This window comes from Lutjanus erythropterus, chromosome 7, assembly GCF_056507025.1.
Source record: "Lutjanus erythropterus isolate fLutEry1 chromosome 7, fLutEry1.hap2, whole genome shotgun sequence".
NCBI lineage: Eukaryota > Metazoa > Chordata > Actinopteri > Lutjaniformes > Lutjanidae > Lutjanus > Lutjanus erythropterus.
Genome location: NC_139323.1, coordinates 32,610,343 through 32,633,688, shown reverse-complemented (window position 1 = coordinate 32,633,688; position 23,346 = coordinate 32,610,343). Strand labels below are relative to the sequence as shown.

The window sequence follows — 23,346 nt, the reverse complement described above, 5'->3', positions numbered from 1 at the left end:
GAGCTCAGTTTTTCTTCCTTATTTTCTCATTACAGCAAAAAAAGTTGTAATTCTCACATATTGAAGGAAAACTACGGCCCAGATGATTAAAATGTGTCAGTATGACTTAGCACCTTGAGTTTAGAAAAGATTCATTTTAATTTCAGAAACAAACTATGTTTGGCAGAATGTGGCAGCCTCTCATTAAGGACCATGAAATTGCCTGAAATTAGAAGGCAATCTTAATTTTTCACCTTTTTAATATTTTACACTGTCATACAAATGTGAAGAAATGTGTGTGGTGGGTTAGGGTCACAAGGTTCTTAGTTTTTCTTTTTTTTTTTCTTTGTTCTTTTGTCCACTTAATGGTTGCATGTCAAGTGGATACCCGTCTAAAACATACTTTGGCTGGCTCTGGTATAAAACGCTGCAGAGAATCCCAGTAAATCCCAGAATGATACAATACGACACAATACGACATGATACGATACAACATGATATGATACAATGCGATACGATACAAGTTGTATTGTCAGTGTACTCTAAAACTCATTTTGCATCCTTGGGCAGTTCCATCCAATGATTACACTCAGATCAAACATACAGGACACTTTTGGCTGCCCCCCGATAGTTGACGATTCAAATCATTAGTCAGAGCCCCCATGGTCGACTGAGATTCTTCCAGTCGAGGATTTACTTTTTCCTTTGTCAGTCAGTGTGCATCACAGTTATGGGATAAAACTGATGAAGCTAATAAAAATGTACAAGGAGAGCATTTCAATGAGGAATTAAAGGGAATCAAATGCGCCGTCGGCTGACTGACGAGAGAGTGAAGGGAGCGGTGGGTAAAGTTTCTACTCTTGTTTTTTATCTACGTCATTGTACACAGAGCAATGTAATAGCATGACGGGCTGTAAGCTTTACAGACTGAGTCTCTAAATCACCACAAACCACAAAATGAATGGTGATGGTAGAGGAGAAGAGTGATAGAAATGCAGAGCATGGCGCTCTGTCCGATAACTCATCCAGACACATCTGCTGAGCATGCAGAGCAGGTGTCACTTGCTGGTTTGCTTGTTGCTTGTGCTTGCTTTCATCACTGACAGGCCCATATTTTTATTGTTAGTGTCACAGTGACATTACGGAAAGCATCACAACAGTGAGAGACATTGTTTTAAAGAGAAACTAGAAACAGCTGTTTAATTGTTCTAACCAAACTCACCAGACTCCTTTTGCATTGTCATCTTCATTGAAACTTTACAGAAACTAATTAAAACTTACAGAAACATCTTGGTTCATCTTTCCACTGTCCCAGTGATCTGGTTTAGTCCAAATAAATCCTTAATTCACAACCTAAGGGAGTGCTCAGTGTGCAGCGCATGTGAGGCAGGACAGTGGCTGCAGCCTCGGGAGAGAAACTCTGCAGGTCCACCGATTTTATAACTGAACTTTAGGAGGATGCACACATTGGATTTCTCTGACTGTGTGAAAATCTGATACTTTCATATCACAAATCACAAAGAAGGGTATTAAAATTCAAGTATATCTGGTAAAACATACTCATGTAGGCTCTTTCAGGAATTTAGTGTGGCACACTGCATTGTAAAAAACTAAATAAATAAAAGACAAATAGTCAAATGGACTCACAAATCTGATTCAACAAGGGAAAATCTTAGTCAGGAACAGCCCTACAGTACACTTTTGACCTTACACTTTAAGTGAAAAAGAAATTAAAATGTCATGTAATACATGTTGCATTCATGTAAACTAACTTATGCTACACCTGCAGGTACAGACTCAAAATAATAAAAGGCTTCTTACTTACAGTGTTTGTCATGTAGGAAATTCATGAGCTCAACAAAATCATCCATTTCATTTTATCTTTACTCAAATATTTGAAGCAAACAGCACTCACTCTCACTCCCGATTTCTCTGACAAGCAAACTGTTTGAAAGGCCAGCAGAGTTTGACCCTGGCCTTCAAGTGGAGTGGTGTGTGGTCGATCTGTGTGTTTGGGGAATTCAGATAAGGGGTAGCAGTGCTGAACTTATGTGCAGCGACCTGGGAAGAAATCTTTGTACACTGCACTGAGCTTCTGTTCTTGTATCCCTCCCTGTTCTCTCCTCCTCCATCTGTCCATCTTCCTCTTCACTCACCTCTGCATGTGCAGGTCCACCTGCTGAAGGACCAGCTGAGTGCAGAGGCCACGGCTCGGCTGGAGGCTCAGGCTCGAGTCCACCAGCTGCTGCTGCAGAACAAAGACCTGCTGCAGCACATCTCGCTGCTGGTTAAACAGATCCAAGAGCTCGAAACCAAGATGTCTGGACCAAACTCCAGTGAGTAGAACACATACAAGGCTTGCACACAAACAAACAGTATGCAGGGATTTGTGTACATGAATGCATGAAGGCTACTGACATGTAAAAGTACATACACAGCCATACACAGTGTGTACCACTGCAGAGAAACAGACACACATGTATATTTTATATGAAGTGATATGACGTTTGTAATGTGTCACCAATGTCAGCCTCTACTGACTGCTAGAAGGTAGTGTGAACAATAACACCCACCTCTTCCCTTCCAGCCTTTTTAGCTATTATGATTTAATTTTGACACAACAAAGAGACAGAAGCATTAAGCAGAGCCTCTTAAATGATTAACATCCCATCAATCATTCTAAATCCTATTAACTATAAAACTTAGAAAGGGAATACCCATAGCAGGAAAGCAAAGTCGTCTTTAATGTGTTCTTTTAACAATAGAAAATGTTTAAAAAGCTTTATTCTTCCTTTGGATCATTATTGAGGAACACATGCCAGATCTTTTTCACTCAGTAGTTCATTACAAAGTGACAAAAACAATCACAAATGATCATTCCTATCAGAATATTCACAAGTCATTTAACAACCTCCAAAACTTGTCCCCTTGTCCCTAACCCCCTGTCTTGATCCAGAAACGAGTAGGACACCTTTTTCACTCGCACGTCTCATGCAAGAGATACAGTCTTGTTTTAATCTATGCAGCTGTCTGCACCAGCTCCGTGCCCCTCGTGTCTCAGCTGCATTTTAAGGGGCGTAAATGGGACCTGAAGCATTTATTTACACTCACACACATTATACATTAGAGAAAAATGAAGCAAAAACTGGACCACCACCCAACATGTCAAATAAATGTATCTCTAAAATGTTATTTTACATTGTAGAGTTTTTCGTAATTGCTGATGTTCGTTCAAGTGTTTTTGCTGATAAGGTTGGTTTTACATCACGATTGACAGCTGAGTTTTGCTCATGAGTAGGCCGATTGTATGGGTGGGAACTCAAATGCGCGGCTCCATCCCAAATTATTACTGTGCAAACTGTGGCTCACCAGCGTCAGTTGGTAGCGCTTGTATCTGGTATATTTTGGTTTCATTTTTGTGAACGGAGGATGAGGAATATTCACACATATCGAAGGAAAACTACACAATAAACATAATGTTTGGCTGCTCATTTTATGCTAATGCTTTGAGATGAAACAAGATAGAACCTGCATAGACCAAGGCTTAAACTGTAATATAAGATCAATTTAAGTTCATGTAAAGACTACTTCTCCGGACAGTAGCCACCAGTAGGTAGGATTTAGTGCCATCTAGTTGTGAGGTTGCAGATTGCAACCAACAGAATAAATCTGGCCTTACCCTCTCCTCTCAAGCGTGTAGGAAAACCAACGGTGGCCATGAAAGTCACGCAACACATGAAAGGCCGAATCTAGAGCCAGTGTTTGCCTTGGCTATTCTGGGTACTGTAGAAAGATGGCGGTGCAATATGGTAGCCTCCATGGAAGAGGACCCACACCATAGATATAAAGGGCTTATGCTAAGGTAAAGAAAACACAAAGATTCTTATTTTCAGGAGATTATTCACTAATGAAAACATACTAATGAATATTACATTCCTCCCATATTCTGACGTTAAATCTTCCCATATGTTAGACACTTTACTTTTAAAAGCCTTTAATTTGTGGCCAGTGCTTATAAAACATGGCGTAGAAACACTGTCTAACTAGCTATCTGGAGGTGTCCTTGGTAACCTGCCAAGTTTACCTGACACCACCAACCCTCCTGAAAACTGAGAAGATCTGCCAAGGAAACACCTGCTGTTGGTTGGATTCTTTGTCTCACAGAAAAGGATGCAAAAGGTCCCGTGATAAAACAGTAAAAAGGACAAAAGACTGGGATTAGAAAAAAAAGAAATGAAAGATGGACGTGACCGAGGCATAAAGATAGTAATTGTGTGTCTTACTTCACCCCCTTTAGATCAACACACACACTGCTATCAGGTAATATTCCTGCATGTGACAGAGCAAACATCTATCCACACACACAGCTATACTAACCATGACCTGCACACTGAGATAGCAGACATATTCAGCTCTGTGTACACTCACACACACACAGCAAACAGTGTAAGTGTCCTGCAGGCCTAGACAGCCTTCTTTAAATGGAAATTCCTACGTTAAAGTTTCCGAGTACCAGTATGAGACTGGATTCTGTTCTCTATCGACCCCTCGCCGCTCTGTTTATCATGCACCACACACATGCTGTCACTGTTCTTTAGTCCATGACCCACTCTGTGTCCTCTCCATCGCTCCACTCACAGCTTCACACATTAAGCCTGTTTATCAGCCATTCAGACAGTCTGCACTATCGCAGTCCAGCCTGCCCTCCGATTGTCACCCTGCAAGAAACGATCTTTAATCTTATCAGCCGATGTTTTGGAGATTCAGTGAGGAAAGTATTTCTCAATGGCACCTCTACCTGTTGGATGTTTTAAATGCACCTCTTCTCTCACAAGGTCAGCAAAACTGTGCTATAGATACTCTTAGAGATGAGATGATTTTACAGCACAGTGAAATGCACCATTCAAATATTCTTAACAAATCTACAAAAATGGACTTTTCTCATGACACAGTTTGAACTGAACACATCAATATCATCAATTATTGCTGCATTTCAGTTTCAGCCTGCTGGGATTGCATGCTGGCTCACTAGCGTGGCTTATTGACGCACCTAAATGGAAAGAAACCATCATCAATTTTGTTAGTTACAGCTGTCATTTTTCAGCTATCACAATCAAAAATGTCCACCATGAGAAAGGTCTATTTCACAGCATTTTTATCGCATTCAGTAGAATTTTACAGCATGAAACATGGTCTGGCTATAAATGAGGAGAGGTGGGGATTCCATGCAGGAGGTTTAAAACCAGTTTACTGCTTGAACACTCGAAAGAATCCTCTGCTGAACATACAGTATGCTTTGAGCATCCGATACCCCCACCCCTTGTGAGATTAAAAGATGGTTCTGAAAAGTTTGAAATGAGATTTCAACTACTCCGCAAATATCAAACTAAAAGAGCAAATAAAGAATTTATATATATATATATATATATATATATATACATATATATATATATATATATATATATATATATATATATATATATATATATATATGTATATATATGTATAAATTCTTTATATATATATATATACATATATATATATATATATATTTTTTTTTTTATTTTTTTTTTTTTTTTCTACATGTTAGATACAGAGAAAAGTGTCAGAATAACAATATAACAAAATAAAATCAGTTTTATGTACATAAGATAAAATAAGTTAAGAAAAACTGTAACATTGGCAGGATGGACAGTTAGTCATTGCAATCATGCTTCAAACTTCATGTCTGAGCATTTCTTGGTTTGAAACTGCAGTGAGCAAGAGCAGTCTCAAAAAAAAACAGACACAACTTATTACTTCTTGCAGAGCATTTTATGTTGTTTAAAACATGATAGGAGGTGGACTGGAAATGTTCACAGAAACTTTTTGAACTTCTCTACTGATGATCAGTATGTTCAGGACAGTACGAACGTTTGTCATTTCACCAGTAAAAATGCTTGTAGCCTTCAGCTGGAGTTACCAGGATGCAATAACACAATGCAGATTGAGTGGGTCTAGATATTTATAGAGGAACTATCAGGGATACTTACTAAGCCTGTTGGAAAATTTTGTCAGAGCGATTTCTCAGTTTAGTGGGGATATTTGGTAAATGGCTTCCATTGATAAAGTGCTTCTATTCAAAGCACTTGATAATTTTTCTCTCATGCACCAACCAGCAAACACGTGATGGGTAATCAGATGTCCTGAAAAATTCAGGAGAGGCCTGTGTTACAACTGTTAACCTGTAATAACAGATGCTACGATGCACAAGCTGAAATGAGAGCTGTCTGTATAAATCCACCTTTTAGTTCAGAAAAATGTCATGTTTATTCTTGTCAAATATGTAAGAGTATTACTGATGTGTTTTTTGCTGGAAGGCTGTGATGAAAAATTTGCAAAGCTCATAGAGCTTAAAGGGATAGTTCATCCAAAAATAAAAATTCTGTCATTGTCTACTCACCTCGACTACTTCTACTTGCAGGTTTGATGTTTTTTTTTTTTTTCAGTCCACAAAGTACTGCTGGAAAACAGTGCTGTCGAATCTTCCAAACAATTTAAGCGAATAATGACCAGTTTTCAAGTGGCAAAAATGGTCAAAAATAAAACCCTGTGAAATGCCTCCATACTGCTTGTCTGGTCTAATCCATGTCTCCTAAAGCCTTGACATGCTGTTCACTTGCGCACGCACACTGTCACACCACACACATGTAATTCAGATGAAATTGTTAAATTGTTCAAGAGATTCTTGAAACTCCAGCAATGTTTTGTGGACTAAAAAACTAAACACAACCTTAAGTCAGCATGAGGGTGAGTAGATAATGACTGAATTTTCATTTTTGGATGTGCTGTCCCTTTAATGATGATATTACCTGCTGAATAGATGTTTAAAATGACTGTAACACACCTTTCACCTGTGTAAACACAGTAAGGACACTGTGCGTCATACCATCCTCAGAATCTGGATCTGATCTTCACAATATTAATAAGAAATTATCAAAGTTACAGTCTATAAATTTGAATACTTCTGACAAGACATGCTACCCACGCTCAACTCCTCTCTCCCAAATTTCACCCATTCTCATCTGGAGAAACACCGATGGCGGCGAGCTGTCAAGGTGCTGGCCTGATCATCCAGGAGCTTTTTTGAGGTTCAGTGTCTTACCCAAGGACACATGTGGACAGGAGGAGCTGAGGATTGAATCTCCAGCTCTGCGATTAGTGGATGTCCCTCTCCACCTCCTGAGCCACAACATAATAGTCTTAGAAGCATTTACCAAGACTAAGCATGTAAATGAGCCCAGCTGCAGTTCATCGGATTTGCATTTAGTGCTGCTAAATGACACCTGATGCAGGGCTGTTGTGATGCATGTTGCACACGTCTAGAATATGGAGTGAAAGTGTATTCAGCTGCTGGGGTGCGTTCATCCTGCAGAAGGATGTTACACGGCCAGATGTTGTCAGCTCGATAATAAGATCAGTGATTGAATTACTAAAAAATAAGATTATTAAATTAAGAACTGCTTTGACTAGATTTTGTCTTTAACAAGATGAAAATAATCTCACATCCTACTTAATAATTATAATTCTTTTAATCATCAGATTTAACAGGAGTTACTGTGAGTCATTACAAGTCAGTAAAAACACATATTCAAGCAGTAGGCAAAGGAAAAGTAAGGTGGTTTCATTACTTCTTTCTTGTGCTGTGGTGCTGAGTGGAGAGTTCCAGTAAAGTTAAGCAGCATTCAGATCGACCTGAGCCCTCTGCGAAAAAGCTCAGCCCTCTCATTATTTGAATTTGGCCAGCAGTAGTGCCAACACAGGGTCAACCGTGTTTCATGTCTCACCATTACTTTAAAACAACACGCCCCGACCAACGCAGCCCCTTGGGGTTGGTTTTGGCCTCTTTTCATTTGTATTTCTTTCTCAATCGCGGTTTCAACCTGGCTCTCGTCTGTCAGCCTACATGTCTGTCTTTTCCCAGACTTTAAAGCAAAGGTTCTCAAAGATAGAAAGTATACAGAGGACCCCCTCATGTATGTGCAGTGGAATAATTTTACATAGCCTCATTTTTTTTTTTACATTTCTACTTCATTATGTGAATGAAAATGAATAAATAATAAATATAAATCAGGGATTCCCAAACTTTTTCATTTCAAGAACCCCCACAGTAGATGCATATTAGATGATGGACCCCCCCAGTTTGAGACAATTTTATCCTAAGGAGTCCTCTCTTAGTAATTACTTGTTATTTTTAGGTTTGAAGGTAATAAAGTGATGAAACTAGGATCACTTTAAATTACAACCAACTCTTTCCTTGTTCCAGTGTCCAAAAAAAGGTGATAAAAGTTCAGAAATTCTCCTCCTCCTCCTTTTTCTGACAGGTTTAGGGAGTAATGGATTACATGTAATGAGATTATGTAATCAGGATACAAAAATAATAATCATTACAGTGCACTCCATATGTTTGGAGCTTCATATGACAAGATGATGACAGGTTTGATTAATCAATTAATTGTTTTGAAGTAATCCAAAATTAAGGGTAAAGTCAGTTAAAGGTAAAGTAATCAAATTAATTTAACATTATGATACTTGGATTACGTTACTGACTATATTTTTTTAACAGGTAATTAGTAACTGTATTGGAATACATTTTTGCGGGTGACCCCCCTATAACCCACTCACCCCTGTTGGTCCCTGGACCCCACTTTGAAAACCACAGATTTAAATCAGTGACTCTTAAAACTTTTCACTGACCCCTATTTAAGAACCACTGCTTTAAAGGACCAGTGTGTAGGATTTAGTCGCACCAAGCAGTTAGTTTGCAGAGTTGCAAGCACTCATTCATAATTTTCAGGTGATTATACAATAAACAAATCATACTTCCATCTATATTTGGCCGATAAATACCCATAAATCTTACACACCGGACCTTCAAGAGGAGGCAGAAGAGAGAAGAGAAGTTTCTATGAATATTTTGATAAAGTTGTCACTGACTTTGAGAACACTGTATCTGCTGTGAATCCCAACCGACTACGGCTGCTGTCCTCCATGAAGGACTGAATACTTTTATGAGTCATGTTTCGGGGATAGTATTGATACTGGGAACACGGAGCGTTCCTTTAATGTATCTTTCAGTTGTTCATCTTGGGGTCTGTTCTTTGCGCCCATATAGAGGGAAGCAAAACATGTTTCACTGAGCAGTCGTGATGATGATGAAATGCTTTGAAATGTGGTTTGTTTTTTTCTTGCTTACCCAATATAAAGGCACATTGGTTTATTGGTGGAGTGATTGATTTTGTTTCAAGGAGCGGTAATCTACCTTCCACCACAACTCACAGATATCTGTATCACATACGTTATTCTGCCGCCATTATCCAACAGGAGGGGTGATAGCGGATTAATTTAAATCAAGCATAGTAAAACTTTTCAGTGTGATATAAAATATTTGATCTGCCCTTTTTTCTCGTCCCTCCTTCCCTCTGCTCATTAATCACTTTCCTCTTCCTTTCCTCTTTTTTTCTTCCTTCCAGTGGGATCTCAGGACAGTTTGTTGGAGATCACCTTCCGGTCAACAGTACCTTCAGTGATCTGCGACCCCACAACGCCTAAACCTGAGGTGTCCGCCATCAACCTGCCCGCGCTGGGCACCACTGACGGGACCAGCAACGCCTTCTCATCTTCCAATGGGACTCTGGGAAGCCCGCTAGGTAGGGACCAGTGTCTTCTCAAACTGGAGTGCTTCCGTTTCCTCCCCGGGCCTCCGCCTCCTCGACTCCCCTCGCCTCCCCCGCTGCTCAAGGCTAGCACGCCGGAGAGCAAAACTCAAGAGGTGTCTGAGACGAAATTGTCGTCCCATGACGTGAAATCTCTGGGCTGCCTGGACTTTGCCAGGTTTCGCGAGTCGGGCATCGCCTCAGAGTACGAGTCGAACACGGACGACAGCGATGACAATGAGGATGAGGGGGAGGACGATGAGGAGGAGATGGAGATCTTTGGCTGGGGGACGGACGAGGAGACGCTGAGGCTGCTTAATGTCCTTAACAGACAGGGAACACCTGACTGTCTGGGAGACGAAATTGCTGTGTAACGCACTAACCTGCTCCCCGGAACAATCCTGCCGAGATAAAACGCGAAAGCCTTGACTTATTCTGTCCACTCACGTTAAACTACTCTATAGGACTAACCATGTAGAGAACTAACCTCTAATTTGTCAGACGTGCACAGTTATACAGTATATACAAGGCTGACACCAATATGTTGGTGTAATATGATTGCAATTGCATATAAAAGAGAGGAAAGACTTAAACAGATTTTTTTTTATTAAAGTAATACGTGTGACAACACAGCATTATAAGTAAGTACTGTAGTGCTGCAGAGATGCCCCAGCCCTCAATTCTTGCTCTCCAGATGTAAGAATACGTGTTTGTTTGGTGCAGACCCCAACAAATGTCACATCATCATGACTTTAATAATTGTTTCAGTGAAAATGGAAATCGTGATACAAAAAAGATTATTCCCACTAATTGTTAATCATATCACAATCATAATATTGGCAGAAATAACAGCGATATGATTTGTTTTCCATATCTTGCATCCCTAATCAAAATATTTATTTACTATTATTATTATGTTGTATGAAAGGCGATAGTTTGGACTATTTGAAGTGAGGTTGTTTACTCATAGTCTTATCCATAGTCAGTTTATGTTCCAGTAGATGGTGGTTAGCACACCCCCAGTTTGAAGAAGCAGCAGGAGTACTGGTGTAGGAAGCTAAGCAATGTTCTGCTGTGGACAGGGTCTATTTTAGTCACATAAAGAAGTATCAGTATTAGTTTAAGTGTATGCCAAATTTAGAATATTTTCACCTCTTTATTTTGCCGTCAGACAGTCTTTCCTGAAAGGAAGCTGCTGTTATATAAACCAAATACGCTCTCTCTAAAGCAAACAGACTCCCTTGGAAAAAACAATAATTTTACCCCCCAGAAAACGGTTTGCAATTGGTTACTTTATTATTGTGTGACTTAATTCTGAATTAACTCTTTAAAACAGTGATTTATTCGTCATGCCCAACTTTCTACCGTAATTGCCTGCCAGACAAAGCATCATCCATCATGGTATAAGCTCTTAGTCAAAGACCAACAGCTGCCAAAAACTAGCTACAAACTCCTTGCTAAGTAAAATTCACATGTGGGATGCAGCGCAGATAATATATGGATTTACTGGTGCCCGAGATGGATTCTATTCTATTGATTTTAGGTTGCCACCTCTACATCTGGCCTGGCACTATGGATGAAAACAAGCCTTTTGGCTAATTCTTGCATATTTACAGTAATGTTGAATAATATGCTCTGTCCCCGAGAAATAAATACATTCTCATAAGTCCCTCTCAAATTAGCATTTAAAACAGTCTAAACTTCTGATTCACTCGAAGCAAAAGCACCCAGCAGAGGCTGAAAAAAGAGTTGACTTTTGTTTTTTAAAGACATCTTTCAAAAGGCAGCCCCAGCCTTAAGCTAATGCTACACAGGGGGCCTTGGCATGTATAAGTTTGGGAACCTCTGCTTTTAAACACCAAAGTCACATAATAACACGAGCAACTCTTGTGTTGGGCGAGGTTGAATTACTGTTTTTGTCAAAGGAGCCTGGTTCCTTTGGATAACTTCAGAAGTGAAAATATTCTAAATATAGCGTACAATTAAATTTACATACATTTTTTAATGGATTTTTAGGTGGCTAAGATACATTTCCCTGTCCACAGTAGAACATTGCTCAGCTTCTGTGCTGCTACCTCTCTCTGCTTCTCCAGTCTGGGGGCGTGCCGACCTCCATCCACTGTAGGTAATACACTGACTGTGAATAAGTTCCTCTTACAACCCCACATCATCAGACAGTCCTGGATCAGGGTTACAGCCTGAGTTAAAGAACTTGAGCCAAAAACTCATCCTGATCCCTCAGCTGTAAAGCTCTACGAGTGTCAGAGGCAAAAGAAATGACTGGGGTTCCCTTTAAGTTTTAAAATTCGTCACACTCCCTCAGAGAGTCGGTGCATGTCGTCAGCTCGGGCGTTTGTCCTTAACCGTCACATTTGTTGTCTGTTTGCTGCGAATAAACATGTTGTTTATTTGCAGTGAAATTCATGTGAATGATATAAGACGGTAATTCGCTTCGCATTCAGTCGGAACATCCCCTAAGAATATTAGGATCCCCTCTTGGTTACACCTGTAATACATGCCTAAAGAGACAACTGGGTGAATCTAATCTCTAATCGTTATGCATGCTCATGCATATACACTTATTCCTGAAAATCCTTCTTTCCTTCCTTTTCTTTTCCCTCTATTCTTGATCTCACACACACAGACCTCTTATCCATTATCACACACACCCCTAATCTCTTCTGAGCTCTCTGTTGCTGAATTAAAATTTGAGATTTGAGCACTCTATCACAAAATCAGGGAGTTTACTTTTAAAAGTCTTTCCTCTTTTCAACAGCTTGAAACTGTAAGTTGGTTTGTCTCTATCGTTAAGATGTCAGGTTGTAACATGAAATCCAAAAAAAAAAAAAAAACAAAAGCTAAGGTTAGTTCAGGGGCAAGCTTTCAATTTGTCAGGATTGGGAGCGTATAGCTGTCAGTCACACTGGCAGGAACAAGTCGACAGAGTTTGGGAGCGGAGAGACTGATGAGCTCTTGTCCTTGCCGGAGTGAAAAGTGACTCTTCTGCTGAGCAAAGATGAACACTTCAGCTAAACCCCAAGGAGGAACTTTATCACTGCCTCCATGTTTGGAGGGGGGAAGTCCTTTCTTGCTCAGCTTAAAATTAATCAAAGACTATTTTTCGACAAAAATCTGTATCTGTACTGTATGTACAAACTTTGTTTTCTACGCCATCCCGCGGAAGTGTTGAACTGCTCCGTCCTTGACTTCTGCAGCCATCCCTCTTTTTGTCTCCTTACAGTTTGTTGACTTGGTAGTCAGAGCATGTTTGCACTCTTCTCACTTGTCCACACATTTCCCCACTTTTTAATTTATGTAAAGCCGGGATTAGTTGGACCTCGAGGAACGCTGTTTGTTTCTTTTATTCATCCCGTAAACAAAAACTCTTCCCTCGTGCCAGAACAGCAGCTCACGGATGACAGCCAAAAGTGGTCTCGTTTGTTAAAACCCGGCTCTGTGTATGGCCTCCAAGCACAATGCAGTATTAAAGTGTTCATTTTGTTTCACGAGGAAAGCCACAGAGTTTTCTTTCTGTGTATTATATCCCCAGTTTATCAGAGCCCTCCTGTCAAATCAATGCAGACAGGCCAGTGTTTGGCAATGGTAGATGCTGCAGAGATTTAAGGAGGGAACCAGGCCAATTCTCAGTGTGCTCACTATCTTTTGCAAAGAGCTTCAGCCTGATAGGATCAGACCAATCTAGTGAGAGTCCAGTCAACTAAGTCCCAGTTAGCCACTCGCTCTCCGGGGGTGTTCGCATTAAAGGATAACAAAGATACGATCACAGACCGTTTTTCTCTGAAAGTTTGTTTGGGAATTTGTACCAACTTTGCTAAATTGATCTCTGTAAAGTTTGTTGGGGATAATCGTTCTATTAGAAGTACTCAGCCACAAATGAGGACCATTTCATATTTAGTGTCACGTTGATGTTTTAATGGGTCTGTTGTTTAAACCAGATCAGAAATGAACGTGTGAAAAATCTACCATACCAGTGCACATGAATCAAATTAAAAAAATTAAAAACAGAAGGCCCAATCTGAAAAGGACATTAGTGCTCACCTCAGATTAATTGCTCAGATGTTGTTTGTTTAGCTGTTCATATTAATTTTCAAAAATGATAAACTAGATTCCAGTGTGAACTGGTCACTGTCCTGAACTGATCTGCATGTACTAAAGAACAGTAACAGAAGGGCTGCCCCCCCAGTAGTCAAGTGAACTGTTAGTCTGTGAATAGAGTCTTAATCAACCATTTTTAATTATTCATTTGTCACAGGAAAAATAAAACATCTCAAAATTCATTTGGGAGTCACACCTCGCCATTTGGCCCAGGGCTTTGTTGCAACACAAACATTTTCTCTTGAAACCCCAAAGTTGATTCGCTCACTAGAATGGGACACAGCCTCCAAGACAAATAGAGACCAGTTTGACAACTGGGAATACATTACACAGGTGATTCAATACCAGCTCCAACAAGGACTGTGACTTGGGGAACGATGTAGACACAGCGAACTCAGGCGGGGATATGCGGCATGAAGCAGTTTGGGAGTAAGTTTGCACCCATTGAAGTCAGCGTTTACGGTTTCATTTGTAACATTTGCAGTGAGAGCCAGCGGATCTGTCAGCAGCATTTTTGATTATGGCGTTTTGTGGAGCGACGGCTGCTGCTTCCGCACGGAGGTGTGTGTGTGTGTGGCTGCAGAGTCGGAGCCAGGAGTGGCAGGATCGTGACGTGAATGGCTTCACAGAAACAGGGTTCATCAAAAACTTCAGGATGTCAGGGGCCTACTTTAACTACATCTGTCAGCGCCTCTCTACAAGACTCTTGTGACAAGACACTTCAGATGGAGCTAAAAAAAATTTTTGTCCTGTATCTGATCCAGGACCATAATGAAAGCAGCCCAAATCATCAATCAAATCAGATCAGATCAGATTCCATGTGACATGTGCCAGTCACACTGTTAAGAAAACAACAGATCTGAATTACATATGTGCCTGCAGTGAAAATGTAAACACGACCTAAAAAGCTGTCAACCCGAACAGTTTGAACATCAACACTGGCAGCAGCAGCATCTGGGTGTCCTAAAATTAATGAGCAGCCACTGGCAAAAAGAGTGGAATTGCTTGTTTCCCTGCAGTGATGATGATGCACCATCTGATCAGAGAGGACGGCAAGTCCACTTGGATCCATTTTGGTATTTGACATATTGTCACACAGACCCGGGACCCACAGCAATAAAGAAAAGGAACCTACTCTGATCAGAATAGACTGAATATCATTTTGATTTGGTATGACTCTGGTCACATTAAGATCTCTAATCCCAGGTACCCTAACAAGGTTTTACTTGTTGATTTGAGGTTAAATATCCATTCTTAATATGGTCTTTATTACCGGAAATGGGAATGAATGAAATGCAGAGAGAGACAGATGGAGAATGACTTGCAACAGTCGTCCCAGGATGATAATGATCATTTCACAACCATACAGGGTTAGAAGTACACATTGTTAAGAAATGGTGATGCATAAATATTTTTTAATGTGCTGGTATTAGAGATAGTCAAAGTTCAGGTTTTGGAAGTGGCATCAGGGAATAAAAAATGGTATCATAAAGTCTCAAGTTGCCTTAAAGCCCAACAGGGCGCCTTTGGATGTTTTCTTTTCATTTAAATTGAAACTTCAACTGAACTAAACATTTGCCAGGAGTGACTTCACACACACTCAGATATTCCCCTCCACATTAACAACCACTGCACTCTCTGCTTTCTTTCTTTTCTGCTGCCATCAGTGAGGGTTTGTAAGTTTCCCTGAAGTGCTCGCTTGTCTTTTAAAGTGTTTGAACCAGATGACAGGAAACAAACAGATCAGACTTGTGTGTCAAACTGGGAACAGCATGAAGGATGTCCTCTCTGTGTGACACCCTCAACTCCACGTCTTCTCTTGTCTCATCGCCCACCCTTTTCTCGCTCTGCTCTCCTCTTTTGTTGAGTTTTTCTTCCTAACAGTGTTTTTTATAACATGACAATTATAGCTATGACATTAACACATATAATTCAGTCATGTGTGTCTTTTCAAGGTGCAAAAATTCAAGTGGCAGGCGTGTCAGACAGCTTACCATCCGAACAAAAGATAAGAAAGGTGCTCACGGCGAGAAGATATTAATAAACAGCCATTTCATCTCTAACTGAGAGCTGTGAACTATAAAAATGCCATTTACATCACATTTCAGCAACTGATGCAATCAAAATCAGATATTATGATAATTTAAAATGTACTGAAACAGCCCTTGAAATCCAACACAAATAAATTCAGAGTTCTTGCAATAAATCATCAGTTAAACACATCTCCAGACTCATATTGCAACAATTTAAAAAGGTGACCCCCCTCTCATGATTCAATAAACGCATTTAATCAAAGAATTTATTACATTCTCAGGTAAGAAATTACTTCAGTATGAGGCTCGATCACATTTTTTGATTTATGTAGAGAGAGGTTACCTGGAAGCCTCGAGACAAGGGCGCATCTGGAGAACAGTAATTATGAAAGGCATAATCTGAAGGCATTATCAGTTAGTTTATTTTTAATCACTTGTGTTCTCCCTCTTGTGCCCTTGACCCACAATTGTGACAGTTTAAAATAGAGTAATGCAGAGAGAAGGTCTCTGGTCTAACAAAGTCCAGTGGCCACACAGCAAGAAATTCATCTTGATGAGTTGTCACCCCTCATTAAGTTGAGGAGGCTGGTGCAAAAGCACAGTAGAAGCTATCCAACCAACGCAGTCAACACACGGAAAGAAATGTCCCAAATTTCACAGAGATGTCAACGAGGTGTTTGTTCCACTATCTGTCAAATGTAATTTTATCTAAACCTAAATTCTCTCAACTTCGTAAGCTATTTCCTCATGAAGAAAGCTTAACAGAATGAACTTTTCAATGTTTTATATTATATATTTGTGTTTATACTTCCTGTTACACACCAAAGATGTAATTTCTTGCCATAGAAAAAAAAAAACGTTGGGGTTCTGAGTCGCTCCTTCTGAAATGTTGTTGTCGTAAATGTGTTTAACCAAGTGAAACAGAGTCCATTTGCAAGATTGATATTGAGCTCAGGCAGCAGTGTGAGTTTGGCATCATTTCTCAACCTACCATGTCCATGTTTTTATTTCACCACATGTCGAAACTCACCATCCTTGTTAACCCGACGTTCCAGGCGGTTTGTCACAGAGAACAGTCTTGAAAGTTGTCTTTGTTTAGAAAAAAGGACAAGCAGTTTCAAAAAAAAAAAAATCCGCCATCTGCCTATCACCATCTATCACTGACTAAGCGCCATCATTTAGATCAATGAACCGTATGATATAGTCAAACTCTTGCCAGTCGGGAGAAGAGCGAAAACATCTTTGCCACTGAGAAAAGCTTTCAGTGCTGTCTCTTCTGACAACTAACTGTAGCACCATCTATGCTGACCTCTTTAGGCTCGCTGACGCTGATTACATTTACTCCTTAGGTATCGACATTTGAATGAATTGAATGACGAGGCATTTTTCGATACTCAATAGAATTGAGGCAATTTATTTGGTGCAGAAAGTAAACAGAGTTGACTGACAATGTGATGGCGGATGATTTGGTGAAAAGCCAAAGCTCTTTTTGGCAGTATTTCAGATTTAAATCCAAGGCTAATAGGGAACCTGATCATTAATTAGGCGATCCGGAACTAAACCTTGTCTGGCAGCAGCTCTAATCTACACACACACCTTCAAGAACCAGGCTACAAAAATGGTCCCTGCCGCAAAGGCTTGACCAGCGAGGCCTGAACGTTTAAGATCAAAGTAAGCACCATACAGATACTGAGCGCCATTACTCATATCTTCTCTTGTAAAGTGTTTGGTGGATTGTGTAACACTGTCGCAAGTTTATTAACCAGTGGGAAAACATCCCTAGCGTACACACACACACAGGCACAGACTCTGTTCTCTGTTTCTGTATCTAACCCTTGTGTTTTAGCCAATGCCATGTCTTAACTTGCTTTTCTTTATTCTACACCTTCTCCTCTCTGTTCCCAGGCTGCTCTTGACACGTTTCTCTATTCTAGCTCCTGGAGTAAGTAGTCTCGGCTCTCTCTCGTCTCTTCATCCCTTTTATATCATCTATATTTCTCTCACATGTGCTCAACCTTAACCTTACTCTTCTGTCATCTTTTGAACCCTGCAGTTCTCCCTCTGACCTCCCCAAAATGCCAGACATACTGTATTTCTAAACGGTCTCTCGTTGCCCATTTATCTATTAGCGATTCATGCTGCGTGGTTACAGAAATAAGTACAGCCCCCGGCCTTTTACCTTGACAGCGAGGCTGGAGGTCAGTAATCCCCATGTGAAGGTCCTGCGGTGGAGAGTTACGAGCAGCAGCTTTTAAGTAAATGTTGACTAATATTAACCGCCTGTTCAGGGCTGGTAGTGAGTTCACACACAGAAGCAGAGGGGAGGAGAGTTAGTTTTGTGAGTTATTTTTGTCTATTTATGCGGCAGCTTCAGGAAAGTTTGAACTCATTCCTCCTACATTCTTAACCAGATATTGATTCAGCTCCTAATGAACATATGGGAGACAGGTGAATTCTGGGAAAAAGAAGGTCCGTGTGTGTGTGTAATACAGTACAGTATGTCGTGATCATCTACCAAACTTCAGTGTCAGCAGACAGAGAAAGTAGTCATGAGTCAGTGAGCAAATGCCAAAGTACACAGAGTAGAGCAGAAGCGCAATACACCTGTAATTTAACTGCTTTTCACTCTGATTGATCAGTTAAATTCTAAATACTCACATGCTAACACACATCACAATGGTTACCCAAATCTGCAAGCCACATATGATCCTGTATTTTAAAATTGCTTCCTTTCCAGCTTCGATGAGCAGCAGGTGGATTAAATGATAGTTAAAAAATCTTATTTTTATTATCATAAAATCCTGTTGTTGGTCTCCTTTGCTTTCATACTGAAAACAAACTCCACCAGAGGCTGATTTGGAAGCAGAAGGAGATCCTCCAATTCAGGTGAACTTGGCCCAGTTGTTTAGCCTGCAGATCAAATGACAGCTTTCACGCCTGCCGAAACAAATCAAACCAACTGTTTATATTTAGGTGTAAAAGCACCCCCAGTGGGTGTTTTGTAATTTGTATTGACAAGCTGTCTGAAGGTCCTGAAAAAGGTCTCAAAATGTTCCAAGTTCAATTTGGCAAATATTACTCCTTAAAGGTTTAAATTGTGCAACAAAAAAAGAGATCTCTTTTCCAGCAAACTTTTATAATGCTACTGTACTTTTCTTCTGATTAACTCTATTGTAGATACATCCAGCTTCCTTTTTACTTTCCTGCAGAGAGAAATCAAAGCAAGAAATCAACTGATGCTCATTAAAGGACAGGACATTATCTGACATGGCTGATGTGTTTTGCATTTCATTTGGCTCCCATCAACAAATCAGAGCCTCTCCAGAGAGCCTCATTTTATTAGATAATCCTCAAAGTGTCCCTTTTTGTGTTACTTGTTGACTGGTCCATAAATGAATCTCTTATTTGGTCTTCAGAATGTCTTTTAAGCAATTAAATTTCACTCTCTGCTATCAGACACTATGTTTTAAACTGCTAAATTGCAGAATCTGGTCTGATCTCAAACCTTCATCTCTGTCTCAGCTTGCGTCTCTCACACTCTGCAGTTTCCTTTCTCCTCTCAGCATTAATTAATTGTCTGATGGGGCTTGTCGTTGCCATCTGGGGGCCACGTTGCCAACCCGTGCGACCAAGCGGAGCTCGCTTTGGTGACTTGTATCGATTTCCCTGTCACCGGCGCGTGTTGTTTGAAACTGGGGTTAACTACTGGGACAGCAAGGGAGCAGCACGAATCGATACGTTTCTTTACAAGCTCAGTCTGTCACCTGCAGGGACACACTTTCACACACGTATAAACACGCAGATACTAAGCTTAGTACTGGACCTCTAAAATATTCTGCTGGTTGGCTGTAACATGTACAGGTTCCGTCTTAAAGTCTCAAATGAACAGTGACACCTTTTTATTTATTGGCAAAAACACTGTGCTTGCAAATTTTCAGTTATCTAAACTTAAGTTGGGTGTTTGTTTTTAAGGAAACGTTCTACTTCTACTCCCTACATTTTAACACAAATATATGTACTTTCTACTCCTGACATTTTCAAAAGTTTCAACACAGGCTAATTACTAGTTTTAATGCATGACGAACTAGATGAAATTTAAAAAAAAAAAGCACATAATAAAAAAAAAGAGGGAGACTCGACTTTGGAGAAAAGGTGATGTTCAGTTAGCTTTGTATAGAAATCGCCAGTAGGAATGTCGTTCAGAGGGCAACTTTTTACTTTTATACTTTTACTTTTGTACTTTCCTGTACTTTTTCAGTTTTAATTGCCTAAGAAGTTGAATCAGTACTTCTTTTTTCCCACCGGTATCTGTACTTCTACTAGAGCACAAAGTGTGTGCTTTTGCCACCTCTGCTGACAGTTCACAAATTTGTGTTGCCTCACAGTATGTATTGTCATATTACCCACCACCAGCTGAAGAGACTTGTGCTTATCTTTTAATTTCAGATACAAATGGCTGTAGTACAGCCTGCACAGCAAAGCATTTGCCACATGGGCAAGAGTCAGTGGATATCACTGTCTCTGATTCCAGCTGCGAGCCAGACCTTAGTTATCACCCAACATGACTAATGTGACTGAATCACCGCAGCCAGGATCCAAATTCTGGTGTCAACCAGAAAGTGGAGGCTGTTACAGCAGCAGAGTATTGGTTTTAGAGTAAAATATTCAGCTTATCACATTTGAATGTCCACCTAAATCAATCACATCTCTACAAAAATGTGCTTTTGGACTATATTATACACCTCACGAAGAAGTGAGTTTGTTGGAATGACAGTATGTACAGAGTTAAATACACACTTGCACCACAGACAGAGAGTTAATTAAAGCGTGCCCAGTGCTTCATGAGGAGTTAGCCGAGGTTGTTTTGTTAATGTGAAGTAGTGCTGACAGAGACATGAGGGGTTAGTGGGTCACGTATAAACAAACACTCACAACAGAGCATCGCAGCGCGGAAATTAATGACCACGTCTGCACCAGAAGAGCGGAGGGAATACAAGACTTTAAAGCCGAGCAATTAATCCTCTGAGCAATAATGATCAGAGCCAAACAGGACAGATTCACGCTAAGAATATAACAAACTTATCTGCTCCTCAGACTGCTTCGACAGAGGCTTCGATTAGTTTGAATGTGTGTCTTTTTTTGTCGGCATCTGGATTGCCCCTCACTGAACTTGTATTTCTCGGCTTTCAGTTTACTTTAGGCTGAATAAAAGGGACAGTTCACCCCATAATACATATTTTTCAACTGAGCCGTTTTACTGTTAATCCATCTAGATAGTTTTGGTCTGATATTGTCCATAGAGATGTCTGCCTTGTCTCGAATACAATGGCACTCAGCTTGTGGTGCAGAAAGCAACAAAAAGTACATTTGAAAAACTCAACAGCAATGTCTCTTTCCATGACCTGGTTCGTCAATATAATCTGAAGACGTTGTTGTGAGCAGTTCCATAGAAACTACTTTCTTTCTACAGTGGAACTGCTCACAACAAGGTTTTCAAATGTTTTCTTTTGTCACTTAGAGCATCACAAGCCAAGTGCCATCCAACCCCATTATATTCAAGTTAAGGCAGACATAAATAGCACTACAGGCTAGAGGAAAAATATGTATTTTGGATTTTGAACACACACTTTAGCAGCCATATTTGAAACGACAGTTATAGTATTATTCATTATTTCTGAATGTTTAATATAAACATCTAAAGAGAAAGAATAGATGATGTTAATTCAACATTTAAAATGGTTTTGTGTTAAAATGCCAACAACAGCCATTTTAATAATTATTTAAGCCATTAATTGCACAAAAATGTGCTAGATCTGCTAACTGCAGGCTCTTGTATGTGAAGGTTTGTGCTTTTCTCTGTTTTATTTAATTAATTTAAGGACTTTACCTTTGGATATAGGAAATTGTGACAGGCATTTTTCACTTTTTTCTGATATTTTGTCAACAAAACTATTCATTGCCAAATTAAAAATAAGTTTAAATGTGCCTTTAATCAACAACAGAAAGAATATTAACAAATTAAATTCTTAATTGGATATGTTACTTTGCAAACAAAAATGCCAAATATTTGTAAATTGAATTTCTTTGGACTGTTAGTGGGACAGAAAAAGCAATTTGAAGAAGTGGCCTTGGGCTGTAAGAAGCTGTAATGGGCATTTTTCTTTCTTTTTTTTGGCATTTCATAGACAAACAATTAATAGTTTCATCACAAACTAATTGGCCAATGAATCCATAATGAGAATAATTCTTAGTCGCAGCTTGTGTGCGCTTTAACTTTTGTTTCTGTCCAGTGTAAGCAAAGTCTTCTTTTATTTTTACCGCTGTTTTCTGCCCTCTGCAGCCGTACATTCACAATCTCTGACTGCATTTTCCCATCAGGTCATTGGATTTGAACTGGCAACCTTCCACTCACATCTTTAACCTCTTGGCTGGCACTGCAGAGTCAGATTAGACTTCCCCGTGGAAGCCTTTTTTTTTTCTCGCCATTCACACGAATGTACATAAACATTTAGAGGCAGCAGGGACGTCAGCTCAGCCGAGCTCATTTAGTGACTGGATTTCAGCTTTGCTCATGTTCTGACTGGATTTCGGCTGTGTGTTGACATCTGGATGTGGTGGCTTTGATGTTACCACGATGCTGAGCTACAGGCCATGCTGCGCGGCGGCTTGGCATGGTACGTAATCTGGAACATGTGGAGCTCCAGATGTAAAGGGCTAATAGAGCAAACCGATCTTGAATCGCAGCACAGCTGAAGGGCCTGTCTCAGCCGTGTCTGTCTGTCTGTCAGCGCATCTGTCTTGTCCCATTTCCTTTTTTTTTTTTTGCAGCTTCTTTTGTGTTTTCTTCACAGATACGCTGACAAAAGCAAGCTGACAAATGTATCGCGCGCGCAAACACTGAGCATAAAATGGAGATGAATGTCAACTTCAACCTGAAAGAGAACAGGTTCCACCAAGACAAGCAAGAACTGAGGGGGGAAAGACAAGAGACACCTTTGATCTTTTTTAGCTTTTAGTCAGTAATATTTAAGGGTTTTTTTTACTGTTTGATGTGTCATATTAAGACTCAAGATAAGACACACTCAGGCATGAACAAGCTCCCCTCGGTTCATTCTGTCTCGTTAAGAACAATCTCAGGCAAACACACAAAAAACACAGTTTGTCTCGCTTGTGAGGCCCCTTTGTGTTTGGCCCTTTCCTGGTTCAGCATGAAAATGCTAAAGTCTCCATGAAGAAATTATTTTACCAGTTTAGTATGAAAGACCTGATTGACCTGCACAGAGCCCTGACCATAACCCCAGCCAGCACCTTCGGGATAAACTGGAATCTTGCAAGCCAGACTTTAGCGCCCAACACCAGGACAACTTTATTAATGTCTCGGTTGGGCGATTGGACAATTATATCAGCTATTGATGAATGGCTGGGTCAATCGCTAGTTGGGTTTTTTTGTCCAATTTTTGTCCTTTTATTTAGCTAATTTAACGGTCTGAACGAGCGATAGCCAATGCTTAGCGATGCGCTGC

At 40.0% G+C, this 23,346-nt stretch overlaps 2 protein-coding genes across 3 annotated transcripts in view; both read left to right on the top strand.

Annotated features, from left to right (window-relative positions):
• Positions 1-23,346, top strand: part of LOC146324268 (carboxyl-terminal PDZ ligand of neuronal nitric oxide synthase protein-like) — a 286,524-nt gene that overhangs the window by 233,253 nt on the left and 29,925 nt on the right. For both annotated transcript variants that reach the window (XM_084723578.1, XM_084723576.1), the window contains exons 9-10: positions 2,150-2,315; positions 9,492-9,668. In XM_084723578.1, the coding sequence (XP_084579704.1) occupies positions 2,150-2,315; positions 9,492-9,668 (343 nt within the window). The remainder of the gene's footprint in view (positions 1-2,149; positions 2,316-9,491; positions 9,669-23,346) is intronic.
• On the top strand, positions 9,680-10,274 carry LOC146324269 (carboxyl-terminal PDZ ligand of neuronal nitric oxide synthase protein-like; the record flags this gene model as incomplete). Its single annotated transcript, XM_084723579.1, has 1 exon — positions 9,680-10,274. A coding segment is annotated over one exon (369 nt), but the record flags the coding sequence as incomplete, so codon positions are not given.